This window comes from Euleptes europaea, chromosome 3 (assembly GCF_029931775.1).
Source record: "Euleptes europaea isolate rEulEur1 chromosome 3, rEulEur1.hap1, whole genome shotgun sequence".
In the NCBI taxonomy this organism is placed as follows: Eukaryota; Metazoa; Chordata; class Lepidosauria; order Squamata; family Sphaerodactylidae; genus Euleptes; species Euleptes europaea.
Window position 1 is genome coordinate 109,351,914 of NC_079314.1, and position 19,255 is coordinate 109,371,168.

General features: G+C 46.7%; 1 protein-coding gene across 3 annotated transcripts in view; it reads right to left on the bottom strand.

The window, feature by feature from the left end:
- The window catches only part of LMO3 (LIM domain only 3), a 101,155-nt gene that overhangs the window by 74,722 nt on the left and 7,178 nt on the right, over positions 1-19,255 (bottom strand). For all 3 annotated transcript variants that reach the window (XM_056846236.1, XM_056846235.1, XM_056846233.1), the window contains exon 2: positions 7,384-7,597. In XM_056846236.1, coding sequence (XP_056702214.1) covers positions 7,384-7,589 — 206 coding nt within the window. In that variant the 5' untranslated portion in view covers positions 7,590-7,597. The remainder of the gene's footprint in view (positions 1-7,383; positions 7,598-19,255) is intronic.

Genomic DNA, 19,255 nt, shown 5'->3' on the forward strand with positions numbered 1-19,255 from the left:
TAAACAAAAAAAAGGAGCCATCTAAGCTTTAGAAAGGTTAGACTATTAATTTAGCCACACAGCTATAAAATAATTATAACTGGTATTCTACAGAATGGATGGGCAATTTGTCTGTATTTTAGCTCCATCTCCAGGCTTTGACGATTTATACCGTATTTTTCGCTCCATAAGACGCACTTTTTTCCTCCTCAAAAGTGAGGGAAAATGTCAGTGCGTCTTATGGAGCAAATGCCGGCTGGGCGCGTGCGCGTCGGGACGGCGCGAGCCGGCGTTCCCCGCCCTGACGGCCAGCTGGGAGGCGGGCGGGGCCGCACAGAGCCGGCTGGGCACGTGCGCCGGCTCGCTCTGTGCGGCCCCGCCCGCCTCCCAGCTGGCCGTCGGGGAGGGGAACGCCGGCTCGCGCCGTCCCGACGCGCACGCGCCCAGCCTGCATTCGCTCCATAAGACAAGTTTTTAGAGGAGGAAAACAAGATTGTTTCTTGTTTTCCTCCTCTAAAAAATAGGTGCGTCTTCTGGAAAGGTGCGTCCTATGGAGCGAAAAATACGGTACTTTGACAAGGAAAAATTCTACATTCCCAATTCCTATACGCCAATAGGGATATTCGTTATATTCACCGTATTTTCGCTTGTCAGAATGATTCCAGATGGGTTTTTTGTGCTGATTTTTCGCAAAGTAAGTTCTCTTTTGAAAGTGCATGTTCTTTAAACGGATGGGAGGAGCAGCCCATTCAGAAACAGAAACCAAAAACACATCTTTCATAAAAGCGCTACATTTTCAAACGGAGACCCCCTATGTTTCAACAGAAGCTTTAAAAGAGATAATCAGTGAGAACGGAGCAACATGGAGTCTCAACACGTACATGCCCCCCCCCCAAAGAACAAAACACAGCACGTCGGGTGTGGTGTGGCAAACTTTGAATTTTCTTTTAAAACGGGGCAACAGCGTGGATTAGACAGCCTGGATGAATGCTTCATTTGAACCCATGGTGTTTTCTCAGAATAGAATCTTCTTTAACAAACTGAGGTTCTATGGCAAATGTCGAGGTGTTCCTTAGTAACGTAACCGATGGGGAAATGGTTCCCTTAAAGTAAAATTTTATTATACAGGCAGAGAAAGATACTGAGAGCGAAAATGGAAGACTGCTCTACCTCACTACTACAATCTCATGATTTTTTTTTTTTTAATGAATATGAATCTGAGCCTGACCTATTTTAGGTACACGGATTAGCTTTCTCTTCTTTTTAAACACCCCGACTCACACAAAACTTCAAATTATAAAGGAAGGTCCTCCCCCCTCAAAGTTCAGTCCCACAAATCCAGGAATGCTGGAATCAAGGTGGGTTTATTGCAGTCCGTTCTGCACATGCCCAGAGGTTCAAAACACACTCTTGAAAAATGCCGAACTTTTTTTAAAATAAAAAGTTGCAAAAGCACTAAAGTTCTCACTTCAAATTAAAAGCATCTCTACAAAAAACTTCTAAAACCACCCTTTCAGTCTCTCAAACATAATGGGCAATGAGACACAATTCAAAAATGCTGCACGTTCAGGAAGCGTTTTCTAGGTAAAGCATACCAAAGAGGGTACAGGCAACATGACAGTTCATGGATTAACCATCTGTGCCACCTCCTCTGGACCAAGGCAATCGAGTGGCCTCACAGGGGAAATGTTTCTCCCCTGAAGTACCACAAACTAGCACTAGCTACATTCACATTTCTTAAGAAGGCGGCGCTACGAAACATTAAGCCTTACAAAGACCCAATCCAGGGAATATGACCACTTCCATACAGAAGAGTCACGAAACGAAATCAAAACAGGGATCCTCCAGTTGAAACAGCAAGTCTGAGAAATGCAAAGTTATCCCTGTTCTTTATCAATCATTATCAATCTCATTTTAAGAGTCACAGAAGAATTGGTTTTTATATGCTGACTTTCTCTACCGCTTAAGGAAGAATCAAACCGGCTTACAAATCACCTTCCCTTCCCTCAACAGGCACCCTGTGAGGTAGGCTGAGGTTGAAATAGCTTTAAGAGAGCTGTGACTAGCCCAAGGTCACCCAGCAGGTTGCATGCGTAGGAGTGAGGAAACCAACCCGGTTCACCAGATTAGTCCACCGCTCCAAATCACTTCTTTTAGAAGACAAAAGACACTGTGCATAAAAGTGGTTTCTCTTGCTATACAGAGTTGCTCTTTTTTCACTGCTCTACAATCCCACCAGTAATACGGCCTCCCATGTTGCCCATGTAGAAGAGTCAGACAACAGAGGGAAGAGAAGCCAGCCCTCGAAGATTCAAATAGGCATTATGACTTACTTTTTAGTTATTTTACAAAATTTATCCCCTGCCTTTCTGGCCTCATAAGGGCTACCAAGGTGACCAACAAATAAAATATGTATGATAAAATCACATTACCCACACACTGTATCATCGCAGCCATTCACAGTTACAAACTTGGTGGATTTAAGTACACTGCAAACAGGGGCAGATTCCACACAAGCTGAATTATGTGCCCGAGACCACATCCCAAATTCTTTTGGCATTTCTGCCAAATCTCAACACGCACAAACCCCACTTTCAGACTCCAGAGAAGAGACCACCTAAGATCAATAGCGAACAATGTGCATGGGTGTGTGTGGGAGTCAGTGTGGTGTAGTGGTTAAGAGCGGTGGTTTGGAGCGGTGGACTCTGATCTGGAGAACCGGGGTTGATTCCCCACTCCTCCACATGAGCGGCGGACACTAATCTGGTGAACCGGGTTGGTTTCCCCACTCCTACACTTGAAGCCAGCTGGGTTACCTTGAGCTAGTCACAGCTCTCTTAGAGCTCTCTCAGCCCCACTTACCTCATAGGATGTCTGTTGTGGAGAGGGGAAGGGAAGGTGATTGTAAGCTGGGTTTGAGTCTTCCTTAAGTGGGCGAGAAAGTCAGCATATAAAAACCAACTCTTCTTCTTCTGTGTGGGCAGGGGTCATTAATAATCTATTTTTATTCTTCCCCAGAAACCACATACCCTCTAGAGGGCACAACAAATTAAAAGCAAGCAAATAGGTGTAATGCACCATTCTAAGATGCTTAAATAAAGGAACAGGTTTTTTTTTAAGCCTATAAATGGGGTAGCTTGAAGCCTCAACCTATCCCTAATCTGATCATTAGCACATGTAATTTATTCTTCATATCCCTATCAAGTCGGTTACTAAATATGAAAAGCTTATTTGCCTACAAAAGATAGAGCACGTTTAACCATCTCCGGCATTAGCATAAAAATGGAGATCACTTTTTACAGGTTCACCGCATAGCTAAGTACATACGGAGGCAATGAGGCAAATGACTGCCTGCAATTATGTTAAGTGCATCGACTCAAAGTTTAACATAAATAGCGCATTTAAGTATAAGCAAGCGATCGTGGATGGGGGAAAAGATGGCGACAAACCCACGCCTCGATCAGAAGTTGGTCACCATATTCCGAATATCAGCAACATCCCACGCGTACAAGCAATGCGGAGTGAGTCTGATAGCCTTGTCAATTGCCACAAATGACGTCTCCACTAACCCACACGCTACAAGGTTGGAGAGAAGCAATAGTTCCCAAGACGTATTGTGTTCAGTTTGGGGCACTGCAATTTAAGAAGGGTGCAGACAACCTGGAACATGTCCAGAGGGAGGGCAACAAAGACGGTGAGGGGTCTGGGGACCAAGTCCTATGAGGAAAGGTTGAAGGAGCTGGGTATGTTTAGCCTGCAGAGGAGAAGACTGAGAGGTGATATGATAACCATCTTCAAGTACTTGAAGGGCTGTCATATAGAGGAGGGTGCCGAGTTGTTTTCTGTTGCTCCAGAAAGTTGGACCAGAACCAACGGGTTGAAATTAAATCAAAAGAGTTTCCGGCTAGACATTAGGAAGAACTTTCTAACAGTTAGAGTGGTTCTTCAGTGGAACAGGCTTCCTCGGGAGGTAGTAAGCTCTCCTTCCCTGGAGGTTTTTAAGCAGAGGCTAGAGGGCCATCTGTCAGAGGGAGGGCATCTTGTCCATCTTCTGGACATGGAGTAGGGGTCACAGGGGGTGTGGGGGGGAGGAGGTACTTGTGAATTTCCTGCATTGTGCAGGGAGTTGGATTAGATGACCCTGGTGGTCCCTTCCACCTCTATGATTCTATGCCTAGAGGCCCTGCATCCTTACAGCATCCATATTGCTTTTGCTCCACTTTGATTCTGAACCGACTGGGTTATGAAGCCGTACAAAAACCCTGCAAAGCCTAAGTCGGATGAGCGCACGCACTGGGCGCAAGGAATAGCTTTCCCAACCGCCTTCAACTCTAAGGATGCTATCCTCGCCAACTGGACACAAGCAGAACAGCTGCCATGGCTGTGAATTATTGACTTGTAGTTACGATCCTGGAGCCTGATTAGAGAAAGGTGGGTCAGAGGCGTCATAAATAAAGACTGCAGAGGGAGATGACGGCAGTGCTGGCATGCACATATCTAATACACATAGCGCAAACGGGCCAAAACACTGCTTGTGAGAGCCAGCGTGGGTGTAGTGGTTAAGAACGGTGGTTTGGAGCGGTGGACTCTGATCTGGTGAACCAGGCTTGATTCCCCACTCCTCCACATGAGCGGTGGAGGCTAATCTGGTGAACAGGGTTGGTTTCCCCAATCCTACACATGAAGCCAGCTGGGTGAACTTGGGCCAGTCACAGTTCTCTTAGAGCTCTCTCAGCCTCATCTACCTCACAAGGTGTCTGTTGCGGAGAGGGGAAGGGGAAGCCAGCGTGGTGTCGTGGTTAAGAGTGATGGTTTGTAGAGGTGGACTCTGATCTGGAGAACCGGGTTTGATTCCCCACTCCTCCACATGAGTGGACCATGCTAATCTGGTGAACTGGATTTGTTTCCCCACTCCTACCCATGAAGCCAGCTGGGTGACCCTAGGCAAGTCACTCTCTCTCAGCTTCACCTACCTCACAGGGTGTCCGTTGTGGGGAGGGGAAGGGAAGGTGATTGTAAGCCGGTTTGATTCTTCCTTAAGTGATAGAGAAAGTCGGCATATAAAAACCAACTCTTCTTCACTTCTTATGTTTGGAACCATGCTAAATGCATTTGCTCATGGGATGGGACAGAATGAAAAGCTGGTCGTCGCCCCCCCCCCCCATCCCAGTGGCATTCCTGCCAACTGAACTTTGCACAGTACCTCAGTAGGCAACGGCTACTGAAGAGTATTGCATTCTAATTCAACATACATATGTTATCTGCTGCCCAACACACCCTTCCTCTGTACCTATTTTACCAACAGTAAGCCAGTGTAATTGTTTCACCACCACATTGTATTCGCGCGTAGCCCGGCACTTGAAATTGATGCATTTTGCGCACTGAACTTAATACCCAAATACATGATCTACCGTCTAGCAAATTTCTCTGAACCAAACTTACTACTCCACTGAATAAGCATCCACAAGTTTTGATGGTTTAAACCCTCACCCTGCTCGTTCTCCAGTTCTACGGAAAAGAGTTCATATACCTTTTATTTAAAACTGACAAATGGTTGGGAATGCACCACAATATAGTAGCAAATGGATTTACTCTTGCCTCCCTTAATACACATATAGTAGAAATGAAAGGTCATCGCTACTATTACTGCTTCAGATACTTGGAAATTATTTTAGAGTCCTACCACGATCCTCAGGAGGGATTGGCTACAAGTGAGAGAAATGAGCTAGCGCGGCACAGCGGTTAAGAGCGGCGGACTCTAATCTGGTGAACTGGGTTTGATTCCCCACTATTCCACATGAAGCCTGCTAGGTGACCGTGGGCTAGTCACAGTTTTCTTAGAGCTCACAGTTCTCTCAGAACTCTCTCAGCCCCACCTACCTCATAAGGTGTCTGCTGTGGGGAGGGGAAGGGAAGGCGATTGTAAGCAGCTTCTACCTTTGACTCCTCAAAGGTAGAAAAAAGCGGGTATTAAGAGCCAACTCTTCCTCCTCTTCTTCAAGTTTTTACAGGATGCTAGGCCTGTAAAATGTGTCAATGGGCACCTCCGTCATAGCGATTTGACAATCCCCCAGTCATTTCCATTTGCTACCTAACTGTAGCTCCTTCTCCCACTGCAACTAGTAGAGAATGCAGAGCGCAATCTTCCTGCCTCTTTTAAGTCGAATTCCACTTCTAAAAACAAGGAAGTCCCTGCAAAATCACACAGGTCTCCGAGCCACCTGGGAGCGGTGCACTGAAGAGGTGGCACCGCACAATATTCTTGCATCCAGCATTGCTTCCCAGGGAAATGAGAGACTGGTGAGGCATCTCCAGCTGGGGACGGTCCCTCGGCCAAGCGTTGGACCTTGACAGGTGACCCCTAACATCAGCCTGACCACCGACCAAAGAATGGAGGCGCCCAAGGTATCGCTCCACAAGGTTGCTGCCTTGAGAAGATAAGTGTGCTTTTAAAAGTTAGAGCAATGCTTCTCCACCTGGGGAAGGGCCAAGCGTTGGACCTGGCAATCAGTTGTAATAGTGGGAGATCTCCAGCCACCACCTGGAGGTTGACTACCCTATTCCCCCCCATTTGCAGAGCGTAGCCAGAATGCAAGGAACAGTCCCGCACGAGATTCTCTACACTCACAGTATGTGGAAATGCGCTCCTTTCACAACATTAGTGTTCGTTGCGATACAGACTTGAAACAAGGACCGAGAATCTGTTTATAATGTACTCCCACCCCAGACAATCTGCATGCTTGCCATACTCATGCGGCAGAGTATCCGTAGCAACAGCCACATATGGCCTGCCTTGTGCGGGTGATGCAACACACTGCACTAGAGCAGAGAGCCAAAGAATAAGAATAAGAAAAGTTGGTTTTTCTATGCCGACTTGCTCCACCACTTAAGGAAGAATCAAACCGGCCTACAATCGCCTTCCCTTCCCCTCCCCACAACAGACACCCTGTGAGGTAGGTGGGGCTGAGAGAGTTCGGAGACAGCTGTGCCTAGCCCAAGGTCACCCAGCTGGCTTCATGTGTAGGGCTACCAGGTCCCTTTTCGCCTCTGGCGGAAGGTTTTTGGGGCAGAGCCCGAGGAGGGCGAGGTTTGGGGAGGGACTTCAATGCCATAGGGTCCAATTGCCAACGCGGCCATTTTCTCCAGGGGAACTGATCTCTATCGGCTGGAGATCAGTTGTAATAGCGGGAGATCTCCAGCTAGTACCTGGAGGTTGGCAACCCTATTGGTGTATAGGAGTGAGGAAACCAACCCAGTTCACCAGATTATCCTCCGCCGCTCGTGCGGAGGAGTGGGGAATCAAACCCGGTTCTCCAGATCAGACTCCACCGCTCCAAACCACCGCTCTTAAACACTACACCACACTGGTGTTTGGAGTTCTGCAAAAAAGAGAGGCAGTCCTACCTCAGGTAGTCTCTGCGGCACAGGATAAGGTTGGCTTTGGTGTACAAGGTCGAGCCGACCTCTCCCAATCGGCAGTCGCAGCACGCGCACTTCAGGCAGTCCTCATGCCAGTACTTGTCCAGGGCCTTCAGAAGATACCGGTCTTTGATCTTACGGTTGCAGCCAGCACAACCTTTCGGCTTGGTGTCTGGCTGGACTGAGAGCATTTGTATACCTGCAGGGAGAAGGAAGGAAGGCGGGAGAGGAGTCAGCAAACCATCGACAGGACGGGTCCCCCCACCCCAAGAGAAATCTTTCCCCCGGTCTCGTCAGCGCTTCTCTTCCTGGAAAACCCTTCCATGTTTCGGCAGATCGGGACGCTTCAAGTCCACGACACTTTAGTGGTTCTCAACCTGGGGCCATATCCCCCCCCCCGGGGAGGGGCAGGATATTCCAAGGGGGCTACGGGTGAAAATTGTGCAAATGGGGGGCCGTGACTCTTTCCCCAATTACTAGCACACAGACACATCCTGCCCAGCAACAAGCTATTCCCTTGCTGTCCTAATACATTTCAATACATTTACAGAAAGGAAAAAAGATTATTACAAATTGCTAAATCAGTGGATCTTCCATAGTGAGCGGAAATCTGCCTTGCTGTCTCATTCCCCCCTTATGATACATGGCATGAGACGAGGGGGCCACAGAGGGAAGTGAGAAGTGAAGAAAACAGAGAAGAAAATAGAAAGCAGCGGTAGAGGCTTTGTTCCCCCTTGTATGTGAACATTGGGCTAAAACACATGGTCGCTTTAGCCGCCTTTATTCCGTTTCAGCCAGGATCGGACACATGTTGGGCGAAACGCATGCGTTCGATCCTGGCTGGATCCTGGCTGAAACAGGGAATAAAGGAGGCTAAGGCGACCGTGCGTTTTCGCCCACTGTTGTGTATTAGCATGTTGTGTTCCCTTTCTGTGGGGTATGATTCGTAAATTTCAGTTTCCCAATAAGAACTGCACGGGTGCATTTTGTGTGGCTGTTGATGCTTCTTTGCTCCCTGACTATTTGCAAATAAAACATTTAAAGAGCTACCTTTCTACCGGTAGGACAGAGGGGCCCACAGGAAGGAAACGAGGTCGGAAGGGGACCTCGGTCGGAAAAAGATTGGGAACCATTGCTTTAGGTGACGTTTACATTTGCCTCGGATTTCACGTAAAGCAGAACTCTGACGGCAACCCGAAGGATCTGCCCAAACTTCTGCTTTTCCCGAGGTGCAAATTCTCTTCAGATGTGCGAGCAACACAGTATCAGCTCGCAAACGCATTAAGGTTTGTACCACTTTTAATATGCACCTGATCTAAAAATGTCTTTGAGACCGCTTGCCGTCTTCGATTTAACGGGCATATACAAAACTGCAACGGTACATGCAACAAGAAAACGGTGAAATAACATACGGCACGCTCAAGCCTCTCACAGACAAGTTAGAAGTAATGTTTATTTTGTTATAGGGGAAGATTTAGGACAGAGGAAGGATGGCTGTAATTAAGAACCACTGCTTTTATTTCTTTCAGCGAGAACGCCGGGGCTCCCAAAGGCCCTTCGTCTATTGAAAATATCCACAGAAATAATAACTCGAAATCTAACAGTTAAGCTCAAGTCTACTAATTTGCTAGGGACGCACTTATGTGTGAGTAAATATAAAGGATGCACATTCAAAACCTAACCACTCAAACTCCAAATTGCACTACTGCTTACTGTACTGAAGTCAATAATTAAAAATAAATGACAATTGGCAGTCTGTGGATGTTACCATTATATGGGCACCTGTCTTGCTTCTCACAACTGTTCAAGGCAAAGCCAATCCAGGTAAGATATGAGAGATCTGTGAAGGCAATAATCTAAGACCTTTCTAGGTGGGAGACCAATGAGGATCATAACTTTTGTGTGTGTGTGTGTGTGTCGTCACAGCTGACTTATGGCAACCCCGTAGGGTTTTCAAGGCAAGAGACGTTCAGAGGTGGTTTGCCATTGCCTGCCTCCGCGTCACCACTCCGGTATTCCTTGCTGGTCTCCCATTCAAATACCAACCAGGGCTGACTCTGCTTAGCTTCTGAGATCTGATGAGACCAGGCTAGCCTGGCCTACCCTGAAGCAGCCATGCCTTCGCCAAACCAAAACAAAACCCTCACCTGCCTACTATCACCCCTAACTGGAAGGAGGTGGAGAGAAAAGACAAGCAGCACCTAATTCTTGTGTAAAGAAAGCTTAGAACAGTTGAGGCAGTGTGATGCAGTGGTCAGAGCCCCAGGCTCTAATCCCTATTCTGCCATATAGGCTCTCTGGGTGACTTTAGGAACAATCTCTTCCTGCAGCCTAACCTACCTCACAGGGTGGTTGTTATAAAGATAAAATGGAGAAGAAGAAGAGTTGGTTTTTATGTGCTTTCACTATCACTTAAGGAAGACTCAAACCGGCTTACAATCAGCTTCCCTTCCCCACAACAGACACCCTGTGAGGTTAAGTGGGGCTGAGAGAGTGTGACTAGCCCAAGGTCACCCAGCTGACTTCATGTGGAGTGGGGAAACTAACCCAGTTCACAGGTTAGCCTCTGCTGCTCATGTGGAGGAATGGGGAATCAAACCTGGTTCTCCAGATCAGAGTCCACCGCGCCAAACACCCACTCCTCACCACTATACCACGCTGGCACGACGAATAACCACATGCCAAACTGTCCCTTGGTGCTGGTAGAAAGCGCCACCAAGTCAGAACTGTTTTATGGCAACTCCGTAGTTTTCAAGGCAAGAGACATTCACAGGTGGTCTGCCATCACTTGCATCTGTGTAGCGACCCTGGACTTCACTGGCTGTCTCCCATCCAAGCGCTAACCAAGGCCAAGCCTGCTTAGCTTCCAAGAGCTGACGAGATCGGGGCTAGCCTGGGCCTTGGCCCTTTAGCGTGACAATTTGGGGCCAAAGAGGTCATGTGCATTGGAGGAAGCCAACAGAGCCATTGTGGAGAACTTACGGCTTACTGCTTTTAAATTGTTTTAGTGCATTTTATGATTGGTTGCATGCCTTGAACTTTTCAAAAGATGGGATATATATATATATATTTAACCAAATGGAGAACCGGGAAATGTAGAGTACAAGACAGAAGGCCAAGGACTGGAACTTGTTGTTACGTTTCTTTTTTAAGTAGATAGCAGGGCATACCGTGTCCCGGTTCAAAGAACAAGGATGCTGACACTATTAAAAAAAAAACCAGGCCTGGCACAGATTTAAAAAAAAAGGCTTGCTCCCTGCAAAGCACAAAGTCTGAGATGGCACCCCTCTCCCCAGCCCAGAGCAATTTTCCCCACTTCTCGATATTAACCATGGAGTCTTGCAAATCATGGTTTTTTTGTAAAGAAAGACTGAAGGAGCTGGTTGGCAAACCATGGTTCTACTAACCCCGTGGCAGTACTAACCTGCCATGGTTTTTGGATGTTAAGGGGTTTCCACTGAGAAACACGTCAGCGAATTTCGTTGGTTTCCCAAACAGAGCGAGAAGCTCGGTATGAAGTATTAGAACATGGATTCGACACCAATGTATTGAAGATGACCTTACAGCGTGGTGTAGTGGTTAAGAGCGGTGGTTTGGAGTGATGGACTCTGATCTGGAGAACCGGGTTTGATTCCCCACTCTTCCATATGAGCGGCGGAGGCTAATCTGGTGAACCGGCTCAGTTTCCCCACTCCTCCACACGAAGCCAGCTGGGTGACCTTGAGCTAGTCACAGCTCTCTTAGAGCTCTCTCAGTCCCACCTACCTCACAGGGTGCCTGTTGTGGGAAGGGGAAGGGAAGGTGATTTTAAGCCGGTCTGAGTCTCCCTTAAGTGGTAGAGAAAGTTGGTATATAAAAACCAGCTCTTCCTCGTCTTATGACAGAACAAATTCATATAGCACTAGCATCTGAAAGCTGAAGATAAAGATGGCCTTTCTTCCTTGCTCCAAGGAACTTGCCGCAAACTGGAATTTCAACAGGGGTCATGGCAAGAGAGGGCAAGGCAACAAAACTTCGGTATACAGATGAAATTACAAGTCCTTCAGCTTCATCTTGGTTGGGCATTAATGCTTAAGAGTGCCATGGAATTTAACACAAGAAGCCTACTTCTATTATTTATTCGACCCATAACTGGTCATTTAAATTGTGATCTAAGGTACACTGGCCAGAAATAAGCTGACTGAAATGTTGGGAGACTTGCGCTTGAGACTATTTATGTGGATAAAATTTTTAGTGAAGGTGATGAAGAAGAAGAGCTGGGTTTTATATGCCAACTTCCTCTACCACTTAAGGAAGAATTAACCCGGCTTAAAGTCACCTTCCCCTCCCCACAAAAGACACCCTGTGAGGTAGGTGGGGCTGAGAGCTGTGACTAGCCCACGGTCACCCAGCTGGCTTTGTGTGTAGGAGTGGGGAAACAAATCCAGTTCACCAGATTAGCCTCCACCGCTCATGTGGAGGAGTGGGGAATCAACCCCGGTTCTCCGGATCAGAGTCCACAGCTCTAAATCAGCCCTCTTAACCACTACACCATGATGTGAAATCACAGATTTGAGTTCATTAGCACCTCAGAGACCAACAAGATTTTCTGGGGTATAAACGTTCAAGAGTCAATGCTCTCTTCATCAGATACAAATTGGAATGGAGATTCCCTACATCCTTATATCCGAATCAGAAAGTGGAAGGGGAGTGCAAAGGGACTCAGGACGCAAAGGTACAATGCACATTGTAATCAGCTAGATTAGAGCAGAGGAGGAAATGCTTTGGGGTCATGGACTCGAATCTACCTGTTCTACTGAAGACCAAACACGGCTATTCTCTGAAATTATGAAAACGTATGTGTCCATCACACGTCTCATTTCCTCCTTTCTCCAAGGAGCTTAGGGCTGCACACATGTTCTTCTGTCCCCGTTTTATCCTTGCAACCATCCTGTGAGGTAAGGAAAGCTGAGAAAGAAGAACTGGTCCGCGACTCCCTACTGAGCTTCATGGGCAAGTGAGTTTTTAAGCCAAGCGTCTTCTCTTCCCATGACATCCCTCTAAACACAAAGCAAAACTGGCTTAATATAGGACTATTCCATCCTCATCCTAGGGTTTCCAAGGTAAAAGTTGGTCAGAAGTAGTTTACCAGTGCCCTCTTCTGTGCAGTTTTAACCAGCGTTAGCCGTGGTGGCACTGCCGTTGTCTACAAAAGATCCTCCGCCAGTGTCACCTTACGCTACCGCTGCTGCCCAGTAGCTAACCTACAAGGATTCCTCTGCCCCCATCCGCTTTGGAACTGCCTGTTCTCTTCAGTGGATGTGGCCATTGATCCCTTAAGGGGGTAGATGCATCTTCGTCTGGTGTCTCAGCTGTGACCATCCTATCTTGTGTGACTCTGCTAGGAGTTTAGTCTCTTGATAGGAGTCTAGACCCCTTATGCTATTGCTCTCAGCTTCCCTGACACACCCAAACCCCCTCACCACGTTAAAGGTCGCCATGAGTTGGAAGCGACTTGACGGCACTAAACACACACATTCCATCCTACGCAGCCCAGTTACTTACAGTCAAATGTGAGATAGTGTATCCAAAAAGAGGGTCTATTCTGATTTCAAATGTAAGTGTATCCAAAAAGAGGGTCTATCCTGATTTCAAATGTAAGACATATCCAGTGTTCCCATTCTCCTCAGGAAAAAGGCTTGGAAAAATAGAAGAGCTCTGGAAAGGTCCAGATTGGCATCTGTCAGAGCAAAGGAGGAGAAAAAAAAAAGATTCTAGTCAAGAGCTGTCTACAAAAAAAAATAAAAAAAACCCAAAAAAGCAGCTTTCTCACCCACGGATAAATCTGGGGGCAGTCAAGATCTCTTTTTCAACCGTTGCTGCAGCAGAATCAGTTGTAGGTAGTTAGAACCCACTAGTGTAAAATATTAAGTACCTGACAGCAAAAACCGTACTGATGGACCTGGATATCAGGTAACAAGATTAGGAACTGCTCTGGTTTGCAGCAGATGTAGCATGCCTACTTTTCTTTTAAGGTGTGCATCTAAAATTACCAAGCATCAATGCAAAAGAAACCTTTAAATAAAGGTAGAGGGGTTTTTTTGTTTTCTTTTTATAGCCAGTGAATGAGTCTCTGTTAAGCGGGCGTGCTGCAGGGAATAAACCCAGATAACCAGGAGCCTGTGACCCATTCCAGCGCAATAGCCAAGGAAGTAAGACATAAAGCAAACATGTTCTGGTAATAAACTGTACCACGCCAACCCTACAGAAGCAATCCACTAAACGTACAGGCAGGGCATGTTTGCACCTTATCTCGACAGGACCTTCAGAGGGCTTGGTGACGGCATAGATCCAGAATCCCTGCCTGCCTCTCCACGGCATTGCTCTGCTCCCTGGCTTTTAACGCACTGAAGGCCAATCGATCCCAAGATTTGGAGGGGAAGGGAGAAGCTGCACAAATACCTCAATGCGGACTAGAATCATTAGGCCTTTTATGCACAGCTGTTTCCCTCGCTGTCACCCCTCCGATAACTTCGGGTCTTTGTGTGATTACGCATGCCGTTTCCAACCGTCAGAGGTCGCCTTGCTCTCCCCCGTTTCCCCGCATTTCCAAATTCGAGATACAACAGGTCTCTGAAAACGCAGGGAAACGCAGGGGGAGAGCAAGGTGGCCTCTGACAGCCGGAAACGGCATGCATAATCACAAAAAAGACCCAAAGTCATTGGGGGGGGGGGTGACAGCAAGGGAAACCCCCATGCATTAAAAGACCATAGAGTTGGAAGGGGCCATACAGACCACCTAGTCCAACCCCCTGATCAATCCCTGATAAATGTTCTTCCAACCGCGGCTTGAAGACTGCCAGGAGGAGCTCACTACCTCCCTAGACAGCCAATTCCACTGTTGAACCACTCCTACTGTAAAAAAAAAAAAAAAAAAAAGTCCTAATATCCAGCTGGTACCTTTTCCCCACCTTAATTTATACCACTATTGCGAGGTCTATCCTCTGCTGCCTGTCTATCCTCTGCTGCCTGTCCTCCTTTTAAGTGACAGCCTTTCAAACATTAAAGGGAGCAAGCATGTCCCCTCTCAACCTCCTCTTCACCAGACTGAATGTTCCCAAGTTCCTCCGCCTTTCCTCGTAGGGCTTGGTCTCTAGGCCCCTGATCATTCCTTCATATGTTGTGGCACACTTGCTAGAGAGGTGAGCCACTGTATGTACACACTCACACGTACACCTTCCCTACTGTGCTAACCCCACACGGCATTTGCGCAGACTACAATCATGTGAACAAGACTATTCATGCAGGCAACCGTGCAGAGGACAGTGGAGATCAGGAGGGGCAGACCCACATGTGTGATCTCAGCATTCATACACAGTGTGGTGTAGTGGTTGAGAGCTGTGAGCTCTTATCTGGAGAACCAGGTTTGTTCCCCACTCCTACACATGAAACCTGCTGGGTGACCTTGGGCTAGTCACAGTTCTCTCTGAACTCGCTCAGCCCCACCTACCTCACACTGTGTCTGTTGTGGGGAGAGGAAGGGAAGGCAGTTGCAAGCCGGTTTGACACTCCTTAAAGGTAGAGACTACAGGAGAATTTCCCAACTTTAAGGAAATTGTTGAAGACTTTCTATTCCTTGGCTCCATCATCAAAAGGGAGACTGCAGCCAAGAAATCAGAAGGAGATTGAGACTGGGGAGGGCAGCCATGAAGGAGCTAGAAAAGATTCTTAAGTGTAAGGATGTGTCACTGGCCACCAAGATCAAGTTAATTCATGTCACCGTATTCCCTGTTACTATGCATGGGTGTGAAAACTGGACATTGAAGAAAGGAGATTCCTTTGAAATGTGTTGGAGGAGAGTGTTAAGGTTACCGTGGACTGCCAAAAAAACAAATCAGTGGGTTATAGATCAAATCAAACTTGAAATGACCATAGAAGCTAAAATGACTAAACTGAGGCTATTGTACTTTGGTCCCATTATGAGAAGACAAGAGTCACTGGAAAAGACAATCATGCTAGGAAAAGTTGAGGGCAGCAGGAAAAGAGGAAGACCCAACAAGAGATGGATTGACTCAATAAAGGAAGCCACGGCCCTCAATTTGCAAGATCTGAGCAAGGCTGTCAAAGATAGGACATTTTGGAGGACTTTGAGTCATAGGGTCGCCGTGAGTCAGAAGCGACTTGACGGCACTTAACACACACAAAGGTAGAGAAAATTGGTGTATAAAAACCAAGTGTTCTTCACTACCAAGAGCACAGGATAGCATTATGCAGAAGCTACTTCTTCTCACAAGGATGTGCGGGCCACGTGCATGCCCACAAGTCTCAAAACGGGGGGTATTATCTATTTCAAGAACTATTGGCACCAGAACCCTGTGTAGAACAGACACTTTGCATGCAGAAGGGGCCACTGGGTTTTTAATAGACTGTAAGGCAGGTGATGCCTACGGAGCAAAAATTAAACCGTTCACATTTCTGGGAGCTTCTGCTACACTGTTCAACACATTTAGTAGGATGAAAGAAGGCTATGCAGAATACCTGACTCCCCCGGTTCAGGGGTGGGTGGGAAAGCATCATACAAAACTTCTGCCCGGAACTACCAGCTTTCTGTTTAAGAGCACTGCGAACGCCAGCAAATTTCTCAATTAGTGAAAATACAAAGCAGAACCCCGGTGGTCCCCAACTGGGCAATTTGAGCAGGTGTTCAGAGGCAATTTGGACTCTAAAAGAATGCTTTTAAAAAACAACAAAGAGAAAGTCAGCCAATAAATAACCAAGAATTAAGACCCATGCTGCGGATATGAGGTCATCAGAGAAGATATAAAAGCAACATGTACAGCTTGCGTTTCCTAGAACACGGGATACGCTGCTTTCTATTAAAGGTGACAGCTTCAAGAGGTTTGCTTCTATTTACTGCCGCCATACAAGCTGTGGGAAACTCCGCATTAAGAATAAGCTGTTACCATTGCACCTCTTTAAAGAACTGAATGCACTCAACTGCCCGCTTGTGTCATACCAACCGCAAGCTGGCACTACCTATGTCACCTCATTAGCGGTTTTCTCAGTAGAGTCGAGGCAGCGACCAGCAGCAGAGAATCAAATGTGCCGGGAGTTGCAAGATCCTTTGCAGTGACAACCTACTTTTACTCCCAAAACCCCAGGTGGAAGGACACAGTCACCATTTTGCTGAGAAACGCAGAAGATATGGATGAAAGCTTTTCCCCCGGCCACTGCCAAAACCTTCCCTATGCACAACCCACAGACGTATCAAGGGGGGGAGAGATATGGGGGGTGCCCTAATCATTGCAAATGTTTTCCCTTTGTAAACTGCTCTTTTTCATGCATAGAAGAGTCCACCCTCAAATGTGGAAATTCACTTCTAATTTGCAAAGTTGTTTTAACAAAATACTACTGATATGTACACAAGCGGTATCTCCCCAACGTAAAAGTGTCTGGCATTCAGGAAATACATTTCAGTTAATCGGGAAGCTTCGCTTACTCTGCCATCCTTACAATTGCCCCAGTATTATCTCTGCAGCAGACGACCAGAAACAAATAACGCCAGCTACTTTAAGGATGCGGGGTGAATTTGCGACCAAGATGGGATTTGAACCATGGGCTTTCTGGGCTCATGCTCAGCGAGCAAGTACACATGCTTCTACCTAGCCACTCACACCTCAGTTCTTTAGGCAACCCTCCGTCACAAATCAGGCCAATGTAGCATAGTATGCTCGAGTTAAGCAAGGAGAAAGGCTAACACGGACATTTCTCCAAAAAGATGTTTGTAATGTGCTGGCCAATTTTTTTTTTTTTTCTGAACAGGTTGGTGGCTTTGACACTAATACAGTCACAGCTCAACAGCCTGCCAAGTTTTCAAATGGGAAAGGGCCACCTTAGTCTTGCTTGACTTATGATGGAATTTTTGCAGATTAATACGGTTTTGTTGCCTAGGACATGGCTTTTCCTGTATACTGGACACTTTAATTTCAACTTCACAAGGCAGAAAATTCACAGTGGGTAGCCGTGTTAGTCTGTCTGCAGTAGTAGAAAAGAGCAAGAACAAGGCAGAAAAGTTCTTCAGAGTTTTCGAGGCCTGAGATTCGCCACTCCGACATATGGCTAGAATTGAGGGAGGGAGGGACGGACATCCTTCCAACAAATCATTAAAACTGTGATGCTAAGCTACTGTCTACAGATAGAAGATGAAGAAGAGTTGGTTTTTATATGCCGACTTTCTCTACCACTTAAGGGAGACTCAAACCGGCTTACAATCACCTTCCCTTCCCCACAACAGACACCCTTTTGAGGTAGGTGGGGCTGAGAGAGCTCTTAACAGAGCTGTAACTTGCCCAAGGTCACCCAGCTGACTTCGTGTGGAGGAGTGGGGGAACCAATCCAGTTCACCAGATTAGCCTCCGCCGCTCATGTAGAGGAGCGGGGAATCAAACCCGGTTCTCCAGATCAGACTCCACTGCTCCAAACCACCGCTCTTAACCACTGCACCACATGGGCAGATACATTGACAGCTAGTTTCCTCTGGAGGAGGTGAAGTATATACAAGCACCTTTCAAATCCCACTGATTTTAGTGAGAAGCTGAAGCACATGCTAACAGCCCACGGAAATCAGCAGGGTTTAAATTCCTTAAGTTTGGCGAGACCATAGTTTCATTTTCAGACCAGGCATTACAAACACTAACTGTAAACAGTTAACATAAACCCGTTGTCCAACGTCAGGCCTTCAAACACCAAACATTATCAGAAACTCCTGCATGCGATTAATACAGCCGCCCCACTCCACATACTCGGTAATCCTTTTCTCAGTTTGGGAAAGAAGGATTTGGTATTGTTTAGCTCCCTCAAATAATTTCCTTTCAGCTTGGCTGTATCCATAAAAATAAAGTTCAGGCAGGGTTTCCTTGGTTAGTGTCCCTGAGTATAGCTGGAAATCAACCGATAGGCCTGATCCGTTATCGGGACGAAAGGCCTCCTGGGAAACCCACCCCACAGGCACCCCACTTTTGAGTTGCGTGATGGAAGAAAGACAGGGTGTCAAATGTTAAATGCATCTTTCGTTGCTAGCCCAGCCCCACCTCTCAAAGCCAGCCGTCCAAAAACTCCAGGCTGCATTTACTTAGGTGTAAGTCCAGCGTAGCCAGTGGGAGTTACTTCAAAGTAAACCAGCATGGCATTGGTAAACCAGCATGGCATTACACAGCCTTATCCCAAGTACCTAAGTTTATGATAATTCACAGTGGGTAGCCGCGTTAGTCTGTCTGCAGTAGTAGAAAAGAGCAAGAGTCCAGTAGCACGTTAAAGACTGACAAAAATATTTTCTGGCAGGGTGTGAGGTTTCGTGAGCCACAGCTCCCTTCTTCATCTGAAGAAGTGAGCTGTGGCTCACGAAAGTTCATACCCTGCCAGAAAATATTTTTGTTAGTCTTTAAGGTGCTACTGGACTCTTGCTCTTTTCTACTAAGTTTATGAGTTAGTGTGCCCAGTGAGGAAAAGGAGTTCAAACTTAAAAGTCCGTTCAGACTAGACACACAGATGTTTAAAAAACAGATTTCCACGTTGATGGAACAAGCGTTGTTGCTCAAAGCGCCTTCCGCCCCACCAAAAACCCCACAACACCTTTATTATTGCAGAAAGTGGGGGGGGGGGAGAGAGAGAGAGAGAAGAGAAGGCCCAGTCTGAAGAAAAGCCAACTTGAGAAACACTTTCAGTTCTTCCCCAGCAGCTCTTCATTTCAAACCTCCATGCAAATCATGAAGCCAGAGAGGGGAAAAAAAGAATTCCTTCTTGTCTCAGAGGCCCCCCGCTACTTTTGAATTATTTGACCGTTTAAGAGAAATCATAATTAAATGAGAGACACAAATAA